The sequence below is a fragment of the Haliotis cracherodii genome, unplaced genomic scaffold (assembly GCF_022045235.1).
Source record: "Haliotis cracherodii isolate W230 unplaced genomic scaffold, xgHalCrac1.p SCAF_15, whole genome shotgun sequence".
NCBI classification, from domain to species: Eukaryota; Metazoa; Mollusca; class Gastropoda; order Lepetellida; family Haliotidae; genus Haliotis; species Haliotis cracherodii.
In genome coordinates this window covers 24,125,010-24,145,236 of record NW_027266270.1, presented here as the reverse complement: position 1 = coordinate 24,145,236, position 20,227 = coordinate 24,125,010, and the positions used below count along the sequence as shown (strand labels likewise).

Sequence of the window (20,227 nt, the reverse complement as noted above, 5' to 3'; positions counted from 1 at the left end):
GCACCTGCAGTAGACTATTGCCTAAAGCAGCACAGGTATCATAAATCACCAAGCCATGTGTATAATGTAATGTAATACGTTAGCAGGGACATCGATTAACAGAGTCTATGACATGTTGACTCGTCCTTGTATTGCTATTTCAAGACTGCAACGGGATATCGTTATTTGGAGAAAATATACTAAACGAACTAACAAATCTGTGTTTTGCAATTACATCTTAGATGGGGATCATCCTGGTTATCTTCATCACTTTTGTCGGTCACAGGTTAAACACATGGAAGGGTTCACTTGTACTTCTCCACCAAAAATCACCAATACATTCCATTATAACTTGAAAACTATTGTCACTGTCAGAGTTGGACATACTGGCAAGTTATATACATAGACCATATCGGTATATATATATATCGGTATATGGTCTCTGTTATATATCATCGATCTGAGCTCACGATACAGCAAAGAAGAACTAAGTAAGTAGTACGACCGCTTTTAACAGTATTCCAGTTACATCACGGCGTGTAAGCTTAATGTGGGTGGAAAGCCCGAAGTGATGCAGGTCTCAGACGTTTACCACTTCGGTGAAACCCAAGAGCACGGGTATGGTGCTGATAAACCTAGAAACATAATTGGGGCGAACAGGGATTCGAACCCACAATCATAGGTTTCTGGCGTGACCAAGGGACGCAACTCTGCACAGTGAATCGCGGCGCCTTAGACGAGTGGGCCACCCGTGCCCCCTAGTACCACCAGAGAATCTATTATATGGTCTCTGTTACGATCGATGCTTCGTCATTCAGATCAGAGAACATTTTAAACAAAGATAAGTCTCACAACAAAATATATGAAAGTACCGAAATGCGATTAATAAACGCAATTGAAGAAAGAGCAGGTTTCACACACCGTTTTCTCACCGAATAGTGAGCTCAATTTTACGATACAAATGTCCTTTGTATATTTAAATCCTTTAATTCCACTCGTATAAAGGAAAGTACAGTGAACAAACGACCATTGTTTAATTGTGGATTGAAGAATTTCTATGGGTTAATAAGGCAGAAGAGTATGTATGCTTTGCCGAGGACCCGTGCACCCGACTGTGACCGTGAACTTGCTTGCTCGGGTGCGAACGGAGGGGCTGGCTTGTTCATTCGTGACCAACTCGTGTTATTCCGGGACAAGCCGAATGCAGGTTACGGAAAGAGGCGAGTGGTGACGAATGTGGCTTGTGCGATCAGTGACGATATATGGAGCCTCTATATATAAACGTTCTGCCTCCGCTGTATTTTCGTTTAAGCTTTTGAAATTGATAATCGTGACTAAAGTGCAAATAAACCTTTGCACTTTACTTTAGATGAGCATTGCACTTTACATCATGAGCATCGATCTACGCAATTGGGATACGGTGACATGCATCAACCAAGCCAGCGAGCCTGACCACCCGATCCCGTTTGTTGCCTCTTACGACAAGCATATTAGCCTCTGACGGGAAGTATGGGTTAAATGTTTGAACCCCGAATCCGAATATCATTTCAATTCAAACACCGCTGTGATTCTCTGTTTCCCCAAACAATATTAATGTTATAAATATATGAAATAAACACTAAGGGTTTTTTAAATGTATTTCAATACCTGAAGCAGTTTGTTTAACTTATTTTTGCTCGATGTCAGACATGTATTGCATTGTAATTGTATAGAGCGAGACACACAGCTGTTGTCTATAGTAACACTTGACTGTTTTTCTATGGCGGGGAAAATATTTTATACCTGATGACCTCAGTGTGGATGAATGTCCTGTTGTTGATAGTAATTGTGCGTTGTGAGGACAAGTCAGTGCGACCTACCCTGAATGTTACGTACGTTCCAAAATGAACGTGACGAATTGTGGTGAGGTAAGGATTCCGCCTGGGTCTTCAGTAAAGCGCGAGGCGGGTCAATGATGGCACAGCAGTCTGTTTGGTCATTTATCGAGGAGGTGCGGTTAAATGAGGCTTACGGTCGCGTTCAAGATTATTGCACTTATATAGCGATGTACGGGCTTGTGCGCGCGCGCGTGTGCGTCTACTGGTACTAGTCCGGATTAGGGAGGTTTTATAGTGCTGACCCACAATGAGATACAATGCCGCACTTTAACATAGATATCCCACTCAGACACAGCATACTGACTCCAACCCAGCCAGTCCTTGTTTTAGCCCCATAATACCGACTGCAAGGCAGGGTAACAACAAGTACCACCCTGTTACGTCTTTTGGTATGACCACCGATCTTCCGTTCTCCGGGTACACGCTATACCAAGGAAGCTGTCTTACATAAATATATATACATGTTCAAAACGAATATTGTGTAGGTTGCGGAATAAGCCGAGTGGATCCGAGAGACTTCGGAAAAATCCGGGAAATCCCGGTATTCCCACAGAGTGCCCAGGCTTTTCAAACCGAATGCCCGGGTTTGCAAGAAACTTGGCTACCTTCTTGGTTTATCAACAAAATGGAGGCTCCATTCAAACACAAATAATGACGTCACTGGAGGTTTATAAAGTGAGATACAAATGTATCACATACCGCATTGACAGGAAATGTGACTCAGATAAAACACTATGTCACCTGAACGGCTGGACAATCAGTGACATGAATACTTCACGGCAGTAGCACGTGACCTATAGATGTATGCCGAAAACCTCGACATGGACGAATTGATCATATCCATCTCTTACTTATGAACCAAATCTCAAGTATGCATGGTTATTAATCCAGGCTTACATCCGAACCAATACCTAAACTATGGCGTAGGCATTTCAACAGAGGCGTTCTCAAAGTTATCGCTCCGAACATAGTATCTTTTACACACGCGACACTGGATACCTTCAACAACTTAACTCTGCCCGTGAAGAACCGGATAGGACAGGTCTTCAGCAACCCCATTCGTGACCAACTCGTCTTATTCCGGGACAAGCCGAATAGCGAACAAGGTGACGGAAAGGGGCGAGTGGTGGCGAATGCAGCAACCCATGCTGGTCGTCAAAGGCGACTGTGCTTGCCGTAAGATGCGACTAACGGGATCGGTTGATGAGGCTCGCTGACTTGGTTGATGCATGTCACCGTATCCAAATTGCGTGGATCTATGCATCTGACGTCATTTGCTGGATTATCTGTCGCAGACTAGATTATTTAAAGACCGCCGTCATATAGTTGGAATATTGCCGAGTGCGGCGGTAAAAAACAAACAAACAACCAATCAATTTTTGCTCAATAGCTCGCGCTCACTTCCATGGTAGGATGCACCTGCCACTATATATCAGTTGAACTTGCTGCCACGTTACCTTACAGAGAAACTAGATGCCACCCAGGGTATTCAGGGTTAGTATTGCCCCAACAGCAACCGTTGTGTCATACTAGGAACTACCTCTAAATGATTGAGTGGTCCGGCATGGTGTCCTTCAGACAGTGTGTCTTCGAACCACGACGTGCCGCGTTGAGAAAAATATTATCTCCAGATAAATTATCTTTTCATAATTCATCTTTATGTTTTCCGAAATTTGCAATTATATAAAAGCGATGACACAATTTTCATAACCCCGTGAAGATCTCGATACGGGTTAGAAATGGTCTTGGTCATTAAGAGGTGACTAACGGGATCGGATGGTTAGGCTCATCTTGCTTGATGCATGTCATCGTTTCCTAATTGCGTATATCTATGTAAACGATGTCAATCACTGGATTGTCTGGTCCAGATTTGATAGCCCTTCTATCGATTGATTGTTGGTGAGTGCGGCGTTTAGCAGCCAGCTGCAGCAAACAAACTAGGTTCCATTGTCCCGAGCCAAAATTCCACTTTGGGTCTATCGCATCTACCTGTAGACAGTAGCCTCCTTCTACGGGGGTTGATTGGCAGGTTCTACGCCTCACATTGACAGAATAGCGTGAAAGCGAAACCTTTCTTTGTGGACATTCCATGATGGAGTGAGTGAGTGAGTATGGTTTTACGCTGCTTTTAGCGATATTCCAGCAATATCACGGCAGGGGACACCAGAAATGGACTTTACACATTGTACCCATGTCGGGAATCGAACCCGGGTGTTCGGCCCGACGAGCGTGCGCTTTAACCCATAGGCTACATGATGGAAGTATATCCACAAGAACTTCAGTCAATTGAGCAAATTGCTTCGCTTTGACCAGTCAGTATAACAAACATGTGGCCTTTGGAAAATGGACTTACTCGTTTGGGAATCGGTGTACGGCTCATGTGGGGTCAATAGTTCTGCTCTGTGATTGGTCAATCTCACTTTGAGGCATAATAATATTAGTTATGGTGCCTGGGTATAATGTGTGAAGCCAATTTGCGGTGTCCCCCCGCCGTGATATTGCTGGAATATTGCTGGAATAAAACCAGACTCACCCACCCCCCTCCAGTTATGGTGTCTTTAGTTGCCGTATACAGTGTCATATTAGTTTAGCCAAAAAAATCTTGGATTTTTACTGACGGTATGTGGGGTCAGTAGATCTGTTCTCTGATTGGTCAATCTCACGTTGAGGCATGATAAACACACATATGCACGTCGCTATTTAACTGCAATAATCTTGAACGCGACGTTTAACCCCATTTCACCTCACCTCACCTCACCTCACCTCACCTCACCCCACCTCACCTCATTTGGAGTAACCCATAGTGGAACCTGATTGACTAGTTTCATTAGTTCAGGTGACAATCTAATTACACAACACAAATTTCCAATAGTCGCGACCCGTATATAAATATTGCTTTATATTTATTTAAAGTGTTTCGTTGTTGACAAAGCTGCCCTTGTAGCTTTTCTATTTAATGCATATAATTAGACAAGACAGTTAAAAAACCGCTTATGATATGAAATCACATGCGAAATCATCTTCAAAGTTGCATTATTTATTCCAAAGCATTTATTTCCCTGACGCATATCAGAATACACACACGTATATCAATACCTACTTAATTTATGTTCATTAAAAGGCTTTTATTCATGATTGAATCAACAAATAACTTGTCTTTAACGATGACGTCACCCGGAGGCTGCTGACCAGAGTATCGCACCCCAAGGGTTAAGTAGGTGTGAGCAAAATATGTCAGCCGTATGGTGTAAACCAGTTAACATGAGCTAACATTGGTCAACTAAATCTAACTTGAGTCATACCCTGGCAACACGGGTTCACCTGAGTCGTCCAGAGGTTTCAAATCAAACGCAAGTCAGAAAAGTAGACAAAAGCATTAATTCAAGTTTTTATATTTCACAGTAACGATAATGCACCCAACCAACTCTTATTGTGGCCTTGACAACCGCCACGGTCTACATCCGAAAGCTGATGCCTGAAAATATTCTCATCTCTTGTGAATGTAGGCATTTATCTCAACTAGAACATGTACTTATTGATTTTCCCTGTACATGCTTATCAGAGCAAGGCTTCACAGGTGCGCCCTTTAACAGAGACACTAATATTATAGCAATAATCTAAAGTAAATGGATTTGGACTTAAACGAACCGTGCTCGGAATGTGTAACTTGTGTATCAACACTATATCTTCTTTCCACTAGACCGCCTCCGTGGTCTAGTGGTAGAGCATCCGCCCGAAGAGCGGAAGGTCTGGGGTTCGATCTCCGCCCGCTTCATACCAAAAGACGTTAAAAGATGGTACTTGTTGTTACCCTGTCTGGCGCTCGGCATTAAAAGGCTAAAACAATGCCTGGTCGGCTTGGAGTCAGTATACTGTGTCTGAGTGGGGTATTCATGTTAAACTGCGGCATGGTATCTCAGTGAGCTAGCACTATAAATTCGGCATCAGTCCGGACTAGTACAAGCAGCCACACACACACGTGTGACCTGAGCTTTCAGTGAATGTCTTGGCCCAAGTAATGGGGAGTGACCCGAGCCTGGAGTGAGTGCATTGGGCAAAATAAAGGGGAGTGACCTTGCGTGAAATTTGCAAAGGTTTGGTTTGAGCCTTCCACACGGGCAAGTCCTTGTTTTATCCCCTTAATGCATCCACCTTGCCAATAATATATATTGCATGGATGTTATCAAGTCATCATATGGTTTCAGTGTTTTTTCTCCCTGTCATTCAACTTCATATTAAACAATTTTTGAATCGAAATTAGATATTTTTAGATTATCTAATTCATCGTGTTCTGGAATCTGTTATTATGAAACGTGCTATATATTGATACTGTCTGGTTGTCTACGAGTAAAAAGTGGGTACCTATTCCGTCGGATGTTTTGGATTGGGTTTATGTGAAAGAAATGGGTCCGACCTTAATTTTTCATAATCATACTAAAAAATGAGTTTTGAGCAAAGTAATCTTTGCTGGCCCATGACATTGGTCCAAACAACTTTTCACTTGGGCCAATTTTTTTAAAAACGCTAAAATTTATGTTACAAAGTAGTTGTTTTATGTATCATGATAATTGCATATACATTGTATACCTTTGTGTTTTTGTAAAGGCTTTGAGTAAAGTAAAATATGCTGGCCGATAGGCCACATGGTTAATGATTTGAATTTTCGAAAAACATTTTTTCCTTCCTTCGTATGTTCCCATGAAAACAGCATGTGGAAAGTTTGTAATTGTCTTTTACCGAGCGAGACCAGCCACAGCGCGGAGAGTCTCTGGACAAAAAGGTTGGCAGAATTAACATTGGATGCGTTCTTTTAATTTTAGTGGTCGATTGAAATATATGTCATTGGCAAATGGTTATGGAACCGATTCGTCCCGCTTCTAACACAAATATAAATATAAAATGTAAAATATAACAACAATAATATTTGTTTGACCAAAACATGTTATATTGCAGAACATCGAGCATGTCCAGTGGACGATTTAAGTTGTTTTGCAAAACTTGACGACAACATGTTTTTCCAGCATTTTCGGGAACAGGTGATTTATTACAAATACCATTCGCACGAGATCACCCGGGCGAAGTAACGCCACAATACTGATGAAGAAACATCATCCTTTTAAAAAGAATTGGTGATCCTATTAAACTGATCTCCCAGGCTCACAAGCTTGCACAATGTCAAGATTATTCAGGGCTGCTTTAAAGGTGTCCTTGCCGGCAGTATATATACTTTTTGATTCTGGATTGGCTTCCTTCGGCAACCTGAAATAATAAAAACAATTATAATGTTCATATTTCCAGTACAAACCAGTTTCATACCACTGCACCGACTGTTTAATATTTGCTATGTAAACACCACCTGAAAGGGCCCTTCCTGCAGATCTAGTCACTGTTCAGCAGTAAATGTTCAATGCAAATGTTTATGAAGCCAGATGCCAAGGTGTTAGTATGCATGTCCAATTTAGATACTTATCCAACACACTAATTTAACTAGACCTTAATGTCAGGCCAAATGTTTTAATAACGCTAAACATTATTTTACAAAGCAGTTCTTTGATGGGTCACGCTAATTGTACATACATTGTGTACCTTTGCGTTTTTGTAAAAGTTTTGAGTAAAGTAAAACATATTAAACTATACAGTAGATGAAGCTCTTTATCTGTAGTTGCTACTTTCTCCACCAATGAGAAACATAATTCAACATTCACTGAAGTGAATTTTTAAATTTCACATTGTAAATCGTTAATTTTCTGAACCAAATAATAATAAAAACAGAATATTATTATTATTATTATTATTATTATTATTATTATTATTATTATTATTATTATTATTATTATTAATATTATTGTTATTATTATATGATGTATGGACATATAAATTTGGACTGCATATTCATATGATGTGGTTCTTTCACCTGAGAATAAAAGAGTAAACAGATGTTTTGTTTATGTATAAACAAATCATGCAGAGTTTGTAGGCAAACTTCAACAAAGATGAACAGTCAATCACATTTTCAGGGGGTGACTGTCGCATGACAAAGTTTGAACAGACTGTGAGCAAAAGTGGATGTTTGGGATAGTGGACGCCGTCGTATTTATCATTAACAAGATCATGATAATAATGACCACACGCGTTGCGTGTTTATTTACTCACGAACCCTGCTTTCTACAATGAATGTAAAATTACGTAATGCAACAGGTAAATCATAGACTCCGAATCAGAAACTCAGTGTCAATAGGAATGGGATGTATTAATTTGATTTTTTTAAACCCCAAACCCTAAATTTATTGTTTGCTGGACATGCCGTGAACAAAACTAAAACAACTGTTTGGTATGCCCTTTTCAAATAGAATGTGTGTATGTTTCATTTAGTGAGTGAGTGAGTGATGTTAAAGCCGTTTTTAACAGTATTCCAGTTATATCGCGGCGTGTCAGCTTAATGTTGGAGGAAAGCCCGAAGTGATGCAGGTCTCAGACGTTTACCACTTCGGTGAAACCCACGAGCACGGGTATGGTGCTGACAAACCTAGAAACATAATCGGGATTCGAACCGGGATTCGAACCCAAAATCATAGGTTTCTGGCGTGCCCAAGGGACGCAACTCTGCACAGCGAATCGCGGCGGTGCCTCACGTATATTTCAGAGTGAAAGGGTCAAACGGATGGTGACGACATATCGCACGAAAGACCCGAAAAATCTGACACGAGACACCCGTCTACAAGGGAACCAACTTACCAAAATACGAAGGAGCATGCTCTGGACCACGTGGCATCCTTCTGAAGTTTGACATAGTCGAACATAACGTAGCGTCCATCCTCGTCTGGTAAGCTATGAACCAGCTGGTGCCACAGTGACTTCACTTTAGCGTTGATACTGTCCCCAGCCACGCCAATCGTATCCTCCACAGAAAAACATCTTGCTTTTTGAGACTCCATTACAATTCTGTTATCGTTCGTGATCCTATACACGGTCCATTGTGCGTTTCCAGCAGCCTGAGAAACATGGGCTTGAAAGCACTCCTCCTCTATCTTAATAGTAATCGGCATATTCTCTCTTTCCAACTATGTCAGCTTTTCCCGGGCGCTATGTCCCAACTCAACAACACGGGTCTTCCCATGACCCTATATATTATATCTCATACATATACACATTGTCTCAGCCAATTTACACCTTTCAACCATTATCCATTGCAAGCATTTTATCAGACGGTGTTCAAGTTCTACAGCGCACTGTCATATACAGAAACGATAGTCACAGATGGTCGTGTGATGCGTGAAGATCCCATGCACCTACCACGCCCACAAACTGGAACACAACACTACGTCATGCCACGCCACGCCACGCCCACTAGATAACAGCTATACACTTCATTGCACACACATGCACACAAATCTATACAGTCCGTGCATGTACATATATATAAAGGTTAAAGCGCTGCTCGACAGCAAAACGTCTTGAATTAGGGAAGCGTTTTACAGTCGCTTTCATTCAGCATAAGCGAGGAGAGAAACACGTTTTACAGTTGCAGCTAAATATAGCCAGCTGTATCTAAGGCCTTATAGGGAAGACCAATCGTTGTATTATTCATAACTAAATGAGACTGTTCCGTGTGCAACAGCAAGCAGTATTGAGCTCAGGAGCGGTAGCCATCAAGGAGTGGGACGACTGAGGTGGACACAGTTCTCTCGCCGCGTGTATCATAGACCGGAACAATCATGTCTGGTATCAGACTGGACGACGAAACTCTCGAACTAATCAAAAACGATGTCAAGGGACATGTTTACAAATATGTTACTTTCAGAATTAATGATGAAAAAACAAAAATCTGCATAGATAAGATGAAGCTGATGTCTGACTTGCCGGAAGGCAGCAGAACCATAGCGAGAGACCATGAAGAGTTTAGGAAACTGGGCGAGATCATGCCACAAGACAACATGCGATACATCATGTACACTTACGTTGATTGTCACCTTAACTACCAGAGGTGCTTCATTAAATGGTAAGTACTTATAGTTTTACTACTTCTTTGGGGTTGTGGTTAGCCAAGTGGGTGAAGCGTTGGCTCGTCACGCCGAAGACCCGGGGTCGATTACCGTGGAGCCAAGTTTTGGTGGACACAAGACCCTACTCACTCTTTCATTCTTCATAATCTCACTTTTGATCATGAATATGTTAATCAGACCTATCATTAATTAATACTGTAACCCCAACATGGATATGTGTTACATGACATCATACATGTTATTTATTAATAAGGGAATTGGCATATATTATAGTTATATATAGATGGGGTGGGGAGTGGGTGGGTGGGGTGTTACAGTCTGCAAACACCCACCTACCCACTTTGTGTATCATTTTGTTATGGCTGGTTGGTTGGTTGGGTGTATTACGCCGCACTCAGCAATATTCCAGCTATATGACTGTGGTCTGTAAATATTCGAGTCTGGACCAGACAATCCAGTGATCAATATCATGAGCATCGATCCACGCAATTGGATCGATGACATGCATCAACCAAATCAGCGAGCCTGATCACCCGATCCCGTTAGTCGTCTTTTGTTATGGCACCCTCGAGGTAAATTAAACATATCATCATGACAACCCCCTTCCAATGATAATCGGCCAGTCGATATTTAATGTGCGAATTTAATATTTTATCATTTGAAAAAAATACACACACACACCACCCACCCCTCGCAAGCAATTTCAAAAGCACAGAGTAAATGCACTAGGATTGTCATGAACATTATTCGAAACACTATTTGTGTCATATTTTGTTTTACAGGTTAGGAACTGATTCACCAGTTAAAATGAAGATGATATACGCATCATCAGAGGCCGTCATAAGGGAGAAATTGGGTATAAAACAGAAACTGTTGGTTGAGGACGAATTCCGATTTCCGGACGAACTATTAAAAGAGCAAGAGCAAAAAGCATCTAAATAAGGCAACTGTGACCGAACATACTCAATTCTCCTATGCGTTCCTCGGTTTTCAGTAAGTGGAACACTGCTAATAGTTGACATTGCGTGGTCTGATGACGGACAACGTTCCCTCCACGAGATGCTCGGATGAAGACAGAGAATATGTTGACTATGCATGCTGACCAATGTTTTCGCTTATTTTCGATTTCCTTAGTAAAATCAGGCTCACAGTATAACATTGAGGCCTTTAATATCAGTGGTCCTTGTGAACAAGCAACGTAAACTGTGAATACAGTTCAGTCCCAAAGGTCTTCATTAGCTATGACTGTCAGTAAAGCTTTTCAAATCTTATGATAACTGCATGTGAATAAAAATACCATTATTTCATCAATTTGGGGATCTGTCAATGTTTGACACAATAACAGACGTAAAGACAATTTATCATTCTGACGATTTTGCAATAAAGACATTTCTCAATTCTTCCCTGACAATTCTTTGAGCTGAGCCTTGCCGCGTCATACCAAAAGACGTTAAAAGATGGTACTTGTTGTTACCCTGCCTGGCGCTCGGCATAAGGGGCTAAAACAAGGATTGGTCGGCTCGGAGTCAGTAAACTGTGTCTGAGTGGGTTATTTATGTGAAACTGCGGCAAGGTATCTCAGTGGGCTAGCACTATAAATCGGCATCAGTCCGGACTAGCACAAGCAGCCACATACACACGTGCATGCACGTCGCTTTATAAGTGCAATAATCTTCGACGCGACGTTAAAGACCATTTCACCTTTCCTCACCTTTCAGCTGAGAATTAAATGTTTAATCGTTAGATATACCAAGAGTCAGGTGCTATATTCCGTCAGTGTTCTCACGCATACGGGGCCACGACAAGTTGTATATATTATAGTATACACGTTTTTGTTGAGTTTCCACGTTAATATCCAAAGGCTTGAGACAATCACCTGTAGGATCTCACCCCGCCCAATACCCCACCGACATTCCTGGACGTTACTGTTTACTGGTTTGGGACCACACACTAAAAGCCAGCTTGTTTACGACATGTCGGGTGAAATGGCTTGCTGACAATGTTGTTGAACATGTAGCCATCCCATTGTTGTGAGTGCAGTGTTTAAAACAGCCAGTGTTGTGACACAGGTGTTCAACGGTCACATGACGAGCGCTGTATAGCGGGGACTGTTAGCATTCCTGTAAAATATCACCACTCAAGCGTTAAAAATTGAGGCTATATAATTCTGACTGTATATTTCATATGTTGCACTCCCTTACAATTAGAGCCGGGGAAAAGGACGTAACTTGTGACTATCGTTGCGTGGAGTTATTAAAGAAGATGTATAAGGACGATATTCATTGCCGCGTGACTCTGTGTGCAGCCATTCATCCCGATAAGGGGGCACGGGTGGCCCAGTCGTCTAAGGCGCCGCGATTCGCTGTGCAGAGTTGCGTCCCTTGGACACGCCAGAAACCTATCATTGTGGGTTCGAATCCCGGTTCACCCCGATTATGTTTCTAGGTTTGTCAGCACCATACCCGTGCTCGTGGGTTTCACCAGAGTGGTAAACGTCTGAGACCTGCATCACTTCGGGCTTTCCTCCAACGTTAAGCTGACACGCCGTGATATAACTGGAATACTGTTAAAAAGCGGCGTTAAACACAACTCACTCACTCACTCATCCCGATAAAGCGATACTTTCTTTTCAAATTGGTTTACGGCTACGCCAACGCAAACAATTGAAGAGTGGAAATCTAAAAAAACACTGTGTTTTACATGCTGACTGCAAACTTACATAAACTGCAGGGCTGTTGTATACCCTTGGAATTTGGATTTCAAATAATTACAAACGTTGCCACAACGTTTCTAGGCTGAAAACAGTCGCCGAAACATGACAAACTTTAAGGTTCAAACCAAAACTGTGATACCCGTATCAAATAACCATTTCTTGTTTGTGTCATCTTTGGCCACCATCAGCCACTATACATTATTTTGTTCAGCAGTTTATTAGCAGAAAAGGTGTTCACACAAAATATATTACCCGGTAACAACGACGAAACCGGCGCCATAAATAATGCAGGCATGGCATAGTCACATGACCTCTTTGAAGAACAGACGAGAGGTGTTACTTGTTTTATTTTTACACCCGAACCCCGTTATCTCGCAACTAGCGAGACGGTGTTGTAACTTCGAGATAACGATGCATGTACATCGAGACAAATCTAGTAACACAATTGTACATATGCATAGCAACACGATTGCACACACAAGAAATTAAGAAATCAACATTTGTATTTCGGCGGCAGTGATTTATTAATTTACGGTTGTGACAAATTATGTACAGTGCACATGTGCCTCATTAGGCATAGCAGCAATCACTACTTGGTTGTTTTATCTCGAAGTAGAGATAAGTGGGCACAATTTATGTATTTATATAGTGAGGCGGTTGGGACTGGAGAATAGGTCCGAGATATCGGTACATTCGAGATAACGGTGTTTGAGATAACCAGGATAGACTGTATTATATAATTTCCCACCTACCGAGAAGGGCGTCATGGTTGTTCTTGTTTATTCAAGGCGCCACAATTCGTCACTTTAAAACGTAATTTAAAAAGTTCTTTATCATAACACGTTGTCCCTGCTTTACACTGTTTTGTTAAAATGGATGTCACGCACGGGTGACTCTGCCCACAAAGCAAGATATTCAACGACTACGTTGTGACAACATGGCCAGCGGTAATGTGATATGTTTAAGTGTGAGCGGACTGACCTTGACTTAAATATATCCTTATCCTACACTGCGTTTGTTCATAGTGATCATCATAGTGGATCATTCCACTTTGCACAGAAGGAATAAGGTAGTGGTATGTTGGGACAATCAACCACGCCCTATGTTTTATTTGCCACATGACAAGTGGGCTGTATAACTAATGGGGAATACAACTGTTGTGTAAGCTCATACACGAATGTACAGGTATTTACATATAACTAACACATATAGATATCGGGACAGGGAAGCCGACCAGCGAGGAAGCCCCACAATCAAAACTGTGCAGAACTGTTCAGATTAAATATTAATGAATCATTATGTGTACAAGGAAATGCACGCCCGGCTGATACAGATCGGGATGTAGGTCAGAGGAAGACACGTCACGTGGTTCCTGCCCGGTTTGTCATGCGCTGAGCATCTGTTTCCGACTGTTATTTGCCGGTGTGTCACCATGACACAGGTTGTGATCAATACACGACATAAGCGTAAGCCCGGGGTATTCCAGTACACACTGTCAGTATTACGTCACTTCTATCTCATGCGTCTGTATTACACAGCCACTGGGCCATGTACTATAATATGGCCTGGGAAACAGAAGGTCGGTGGTTCGATCCCCTGTGGCGTTATATCAAAAGTTGTCAAATGATAAATGTTTTACCCTGCCAGACTTTTGTTTGTTTTGTTTGTTGTTTAACGCCACAGCGGTATGTACATAATCGAGTCTGGACCAAACAAACCAGTGATTGACATCAAGAACATCGCTCCACACAATTTGAAACAATGACATGCATCAACCAAGTCAGCGAGCCTGACCACCCTATCCAGTTAGTCACCTCTTACGACAAGCATAGTCGCCTTTAAAGTGAAGCATGGGTTGCTGACGAACTATCCTACCCCGGATCTTCAGGAGTCAAGGCGTTCGGTATTACGGGGATTACACTAGGACTGGTTGGCTCGGAGTCCGTATGCTGTGTCTGAGTTGGTATCCATGTTAGACTGGGGCGGTGGGATAGCAAAGTTGTTAAAGCGTCACGCCGAAGACCTGGGTTCAATTCCACACAGTCTGGTGTCCCGCCCTGCTGGAATATTGCTAAAAGCGGCGTAAAACCATACTCGCTCACTCACTCCATGGTAATCTGCGGCATGGTATCTCACTGGGTTAGCACTATAAAATTGATATTAGTGCGGAATCGAACAAGCAGTCCTCGCACACTCACACACGCATCCATGCTCGTCGCTATTTAAGTTCACTAATACTGAACGTGACGTAAGATGCACGTAAAAACACACACTGACAATCATAACACCACTCAAGCATGTTTCCAAATAATTACAGAGGCTCGCTAAATACATAGTGTTTATTCCTAATACAGGATATTTACCATCCCCAAACACACTCGCGTGATAACCTCTATTTCTTTTTATCTTATAGCAAATTCCACCCATTTTAGCTATAATAACGGTAAAGCTAATTTTCAGGCCATTAAATTTTGGTCTTTTCAGCCGCCCTCCTTCGTCGGACAGTTAATGGAAGACCTCCAGCATCTGTAAATGATAATGCCCTGAAAAATAGCGTTACCGTTATAATATTTTGTATTACCTTCTAGGGCAAACATATCGGGTTAAAAAAAATCATATGTGGTCATATCACGTCACGAGACAACAGTGTATTGTTTCGGTCATCCGGACGGCATTGTTGGCGACATTCGAATGTTATTTTGACGTGAGGTCGGAATGACGTCACACCAGAAACGACGTCATAGCTGATTTATTACACATAGGATTAGAAATAACCGAGTTCATAAAAATCCTATGCTCACTAATGCTAATATCACTTCACGCGCACCACTATATTGTTTTTATCATACGAACGTCGTTTGTGGCGTCATTCGAATCTTTTTGTGACGTAAGGAAGTTACCTGGAATTCAAGGCGCTGCAATTCGTTGTGCAAAATTATCTAAAATTTAGACGTGCCTGAAACCAGAGATCGTGCGTTCGAATCCTGGTTTGCACTGATTTTGTTTTCGGTTTGTCAGTACCATACCCGTGCTCGCGCGTTTCACAAAAGAGATAACGTCACTGTATCTCTTCGGGATTTAACTGTGATGTGACTGAAATACTGTTCGAAGCAAGTTCACTCACTCACTCTGCATCTGAGAGTTATTTCATTTGTATCGTGTCACGCTGAATATCCTGAGTTATGAAAATGTAAAGTGTGTTCACGGTGAAGGGTTTCTTTACCGTCACCTAGGATAAAAAAGTAATTTATTGTGTATCCTTGTTTAGGACTCTTATCTGTCCAGAATACATTCCAGATACTTGATCGCGTTTGCTTGTCAAGATTTCATTTCTATCTTATTTTCTAAGTTGTTCTTCCGATCGTCTTCAAGTTTCTCAGGGTGAGCGATTACTTTCTATGAAAGGTCCTTCGTGTCACCTTGAAATGTGGTGCTACTCTTGTTGTTTCACATATCTGTTTAGATAAGTTTCAGAGGTACCAACCCCGAAAAGATTGTAGTGTTGAACTTCTCAATATCAGGAGACCATGTGGGGGCTGCATATGTATTTCGAAGTGCACGCGTGCTAGCGTGCGTGCGTGTGGCTGATTTTACTAGTCTGGACGAATGCCGGTTTTATAGTGCTAGGCCACTGAGATAACATGCCACAGTTTAACATGGATACCCCACTCTGAGACATATACGGACTCCGAGCCGACCTGTCCCAACTACGCCAAGGTTGTGCCAAGCGTGGGGCAGGATATGTCCCCAGTTCGGTAAGCTATACCCCAGAGGTTAGTGTGGAGCAGGGTAGGTCCCCAGTTCGCTAAGCTCTACTACAGAGGTTAGAGAGGGGCAGGGTACGTCCACAGTTCGCTAAGCTATACCCCAGAGGTTAGAGCGGAGCAGGGTAGGTCCCTAGTTCGCTAAGCTTTACCCCAGAGGTTAGTGTGGGGCAGGGTAGGTCCCCAGTTCGCTAAGCTTTACCCCGGAGGTTAGCGTGGGCAGGGTAGGTCCCCAGTTCGCTAAGCTTTACCCCAGAGGTTAGAGCGGAGCAAGGTAGGTCCCTAGTTCGGTAAGCTATACCCCAGAGGTTAGAGCGGGCAGGATAGGTCCCCAGTTCGCTAAGCTTTACCCCGGAGGTTAGCGTGGGCAGGGTAGGTCCCCAGTTCGCTAAGCTTTACCCCAGAGGTTAGAGCAGAGCAAGGTAGGTCCCTAGTTCGGTAAGCTATACCCCAGAGGTTAGAGCGGGCAGGATAGGTCCCCAGTTCGCTAAGCTGTACCCCAGAGGTTAGTGTGGGGCAGGGTAGGTCCCCAGTTCGCTAAGCTTTACCCCAGACGTTAGAGCGGAGCAGGGAGGTCCCTAGTTCGGTAAGCTATACCCCAGAGGTTAGAGCGGGCAGGATATGTCCCCAGTTCGCTAAGCTATACCCCAGAGGTTAAAGCGGAGCAGGGTAGGTCCCCAGTTTGCTAAGCTTTACCCCAGAGGTTAGTGTGGGGCAGGGTAGGTCCCCAGTTCGCTAAGCTTTACCCCGGAGGTTAGCGTGGGGCAGGGTAGGTCCCCAGTTCGCTAAGCTTTACCCCAGAGGTTAGAGCGGGCAGGGTAGGTCCCCAGTTCGGTACGCTATACCCCAGAGGTTAAAGCGGAGCAGGGTAGGTCCCCAGTTCGCTTAGCTATACCCCAGAGGTTAGAGCGGAGCAGGGTAGGTCCACAGTTCGCTTAGCTATACCCCAGAGGTTAGAGCGGAGCAGGGTAGGTCCCCAGTTCGCTAAGCTATACCCCAGAGAATAGAGCGGAGCAGGGTAGGTCCCCAGTTCGCTAAGCTATACCCCAGAGGTTAGAGCGGAGCAGGGTAGGTCCCCAGTTCGCTAAGCTATACCCCGGAGGTTAGAGCGGGCTGGATAGGTCCCCAGTTCGCTAAGCTATACCCCAGAGGTTAGAGCGGGCAGGGTAGGTCCCCAGTTCGGTACGCTATACCCCAGAGGTTAAAGCGGAGCAGGGTAGGTCCCCAGTTCGCTAAGCTATACCCCAGAGGTTAGAGCGGAGCAGGGTAGGTCCCCAGTTTGCTAAGCTATACCCCAGAGGTTAGAGCGTAGGGGTAGGTCCCCAGTTCGCTAAGTTATACCCCAGAGGTTAGAGCGGAGCAGGGTAGGTCCCCAGTTCGCTTAGCTATACCCCAGAGGTTAGAGCGGAGCAGGGTAGGTCCCCAGTTCGCTAAGCTTTACCCACAGAGGTTAGTGTGGGGCAGGGTAGGTCCCCAGTTCGCTAAGCTTTACCCACAGAGGTTAGTGTGGGGCAGGGTAGGTCCCCAGTTCGCCAAGCTATATCCCAGAGGTTAGTGTGGGGCAGGGTAGGTCCCCAGTGTGCCAAGCTATATCCCAGAGGTTAGTGTGGGGCAGGGTAGGTCCCCAGTTCGCTAAGCTTTACCCCAGAGGTTAGTGAGGGGTAGGGTAGGTCCCCAGTTCGCTAAGCTTTACCCCAGAGGACATCTGCCAAGAGATAATATAATAATCTTTCATTTTTGTACAAAACAAAAGGTAATGATAGTTTGATCGTCCGTATAGTCATTTTTTTAAGAAAAAACACTGAAGAACTGAAAAAATGTGTGTGTCCATCTTGTACACTGCTGACGAGATCGAGAAGGACACGCGGTACAGGCCATTTTACGTGCGCATCCTAGTATCAGTGAGTGAGTGAGTGAGTATGGTTTTACGCCACTTTTAGCAATATTCCAGCAACATCACGACGGAGGACACCAGAAATGGGCTTCACACATTGTACCCATGTCGGGAATCGAACCCGGGAAGCGAACGCTTTAACCACTAGGCTACCCGACCACCCCAATAGTATCAGTACGTCTGTTAACTTTAGACGAGCTGAATTACGGATTTTTTCCTTTTTTAAATGAGTAACATTGATCCAAATTTAAACCCTGCGCTTGAAAAGGAAAAAGAAACAAAACTCATACCAAGAATGAATATCCAAAGTTTAACGGAAAATAATTACAAATGGAATGATAGAACAACACAAACAAAATATAAATTAAATTAGATTTAAAAGTTATGATTCAAGAACACATTGAAAATTGAAATGATAGCTGTCAAAGAAAGTAAAAACAAACCAATAAGCAGTTATGCACAGATGAATATACCCGTGAAGATCCGGGGTAGAATAGGTCTACCCACGCTTGACGTAAAAGGCGACTACTGTTGTCGTAAGAGGCGACTATGATAGGGTGGCCAGGCTCGCTGACTTTGGTGATGCATGTCATCGTATCCCAGTTGCATGGACAGATGCTCATGATGCCAATCATTGGATTGTCTGGTCCAGACTCGATTATGTACAGACCACCGTTATATAGCTGGAATATTGCTGAGTGTGGCGTTATGAGTGGCGTCATAGGAGGTTTGAAAAGACCATCTTTAAGTTTAGATTATTGTAGTGCTTGTAAAAATATCCTTCATGGCATTATCATTTGCACAAGCCAGAGGTTTGCCATTAACTTCATCTTTGTGTAACTTAATATTGCACGGGTGGCCCAGTCGTATTTTGGCGCCGCAATTCGCTATGCAGAGTTGCGTCCCTTGGGCACTTTGGCTCGATGACTTGGTTCATAACATGTGGACGTGCTCCAGCGGTGGGAATCGTTGATCATCATATCAGTCACTGGATTGTATGGTCGTAAAGTTGATTAATGACAGGCCACCATCATATAGCTGGTACTTTGCTTAAAGCGACGTTAAACAATCAAAACAATTTATAATTAAGTAACATTCTGTGATTTAAGAAAATATTTTTTTGAATATTTTATGTCAGTTTCAGTGAATATTGAAAGCTTTGGGGGTGGGGTCGGGGCATCTTCCCGAGGCAAGAGAGTTAACTGACTATAAAAGTTCAGTTTCCACACTTGACGAACTAGGCTGATATTATGGAGTTACATTTTGGTTGGACTAACGAGTCTATGCATAGTACCAATCAAAAGCGTGCAACGAAATCGAAATCCGGTTCGTAAACTGTCGTGCAGATTTCGGTCGATTGCAGGATTTGCAAAGCATGTGCACCGAAAACTCGTTGTCAACAGATATTTTCCAAACCTTTTCATGTTTTTAATCAATGTGCTCTCGTGATTTGATGCTCTTCGCAATGTAAGACCCGTTTATTTATCCCAATATAGATCTTGATTATCGATCAGATCGTCTTGACTAGGCACCGCCATTTCGTTTGAAACAGTGAGTGAGTGAGTGATGGAATCGGATTGGTCCATAGGAAAGGCTCAGAAGGGACATAACTCATAATAACCACTGGTGGCGCTACGATCAAGCCTAATATTCCAGCCTAATTTAGTTCGGCAAGGGTGGAAACTGGACTTTAAAAGTCAGTTAAGAAGATGGGGTCGGGGTGGTGGTGAAGATTGCGGTGCAGGATAGGTCCACCGTCCACCATGCTTGACGGTGGAGTCGACTAGTGGGGATCAAATCGTCACAATGGGTGACCAATCAAGATGATTGTGTTCGACCGTTTGTTTGTTTGTTCACGCCGCACTCAGCAATATTCCAGCTATATGGGGGGCGGTCGGGTAGCCTAGTGGTTAAAGCGTTCGCTCGTCACGCCGAAGACCCGGGTTCGATTCCCGACATGGGTACAATGTGTGAAGCCCATTTCTGGTGTCCCCCGC

At 43.2% G+C, this 20,227-nt stretch overlaps 1 protein-coding gene across 1 annotated transcript; it reads right to left on the bottom strand.

Moving 5' to 3' along the window:
- Positions 1-6,994: 6,994 nt before the first annotated feature.
- Positions 6,995-8,791, bottom strand: LOC139461598 (uncharacterized). Its single transcript, XM_071243073.1, has 2 exons — positions 8,592-8,791; positions 6,995-7,115 (listed from the first exon to the last, which is right to left on the bottom strand). Exons 1-2 carry the CDS (start codon positions 8,789-8,791, stop codon positions 6,995-6,997), a joined length of 321 nt encoding a protein of 106 aa, XP_071099174.1.
- Between the last annotated feature and the right edge of the window lie 11,436 nt (positions 8,792-20,227).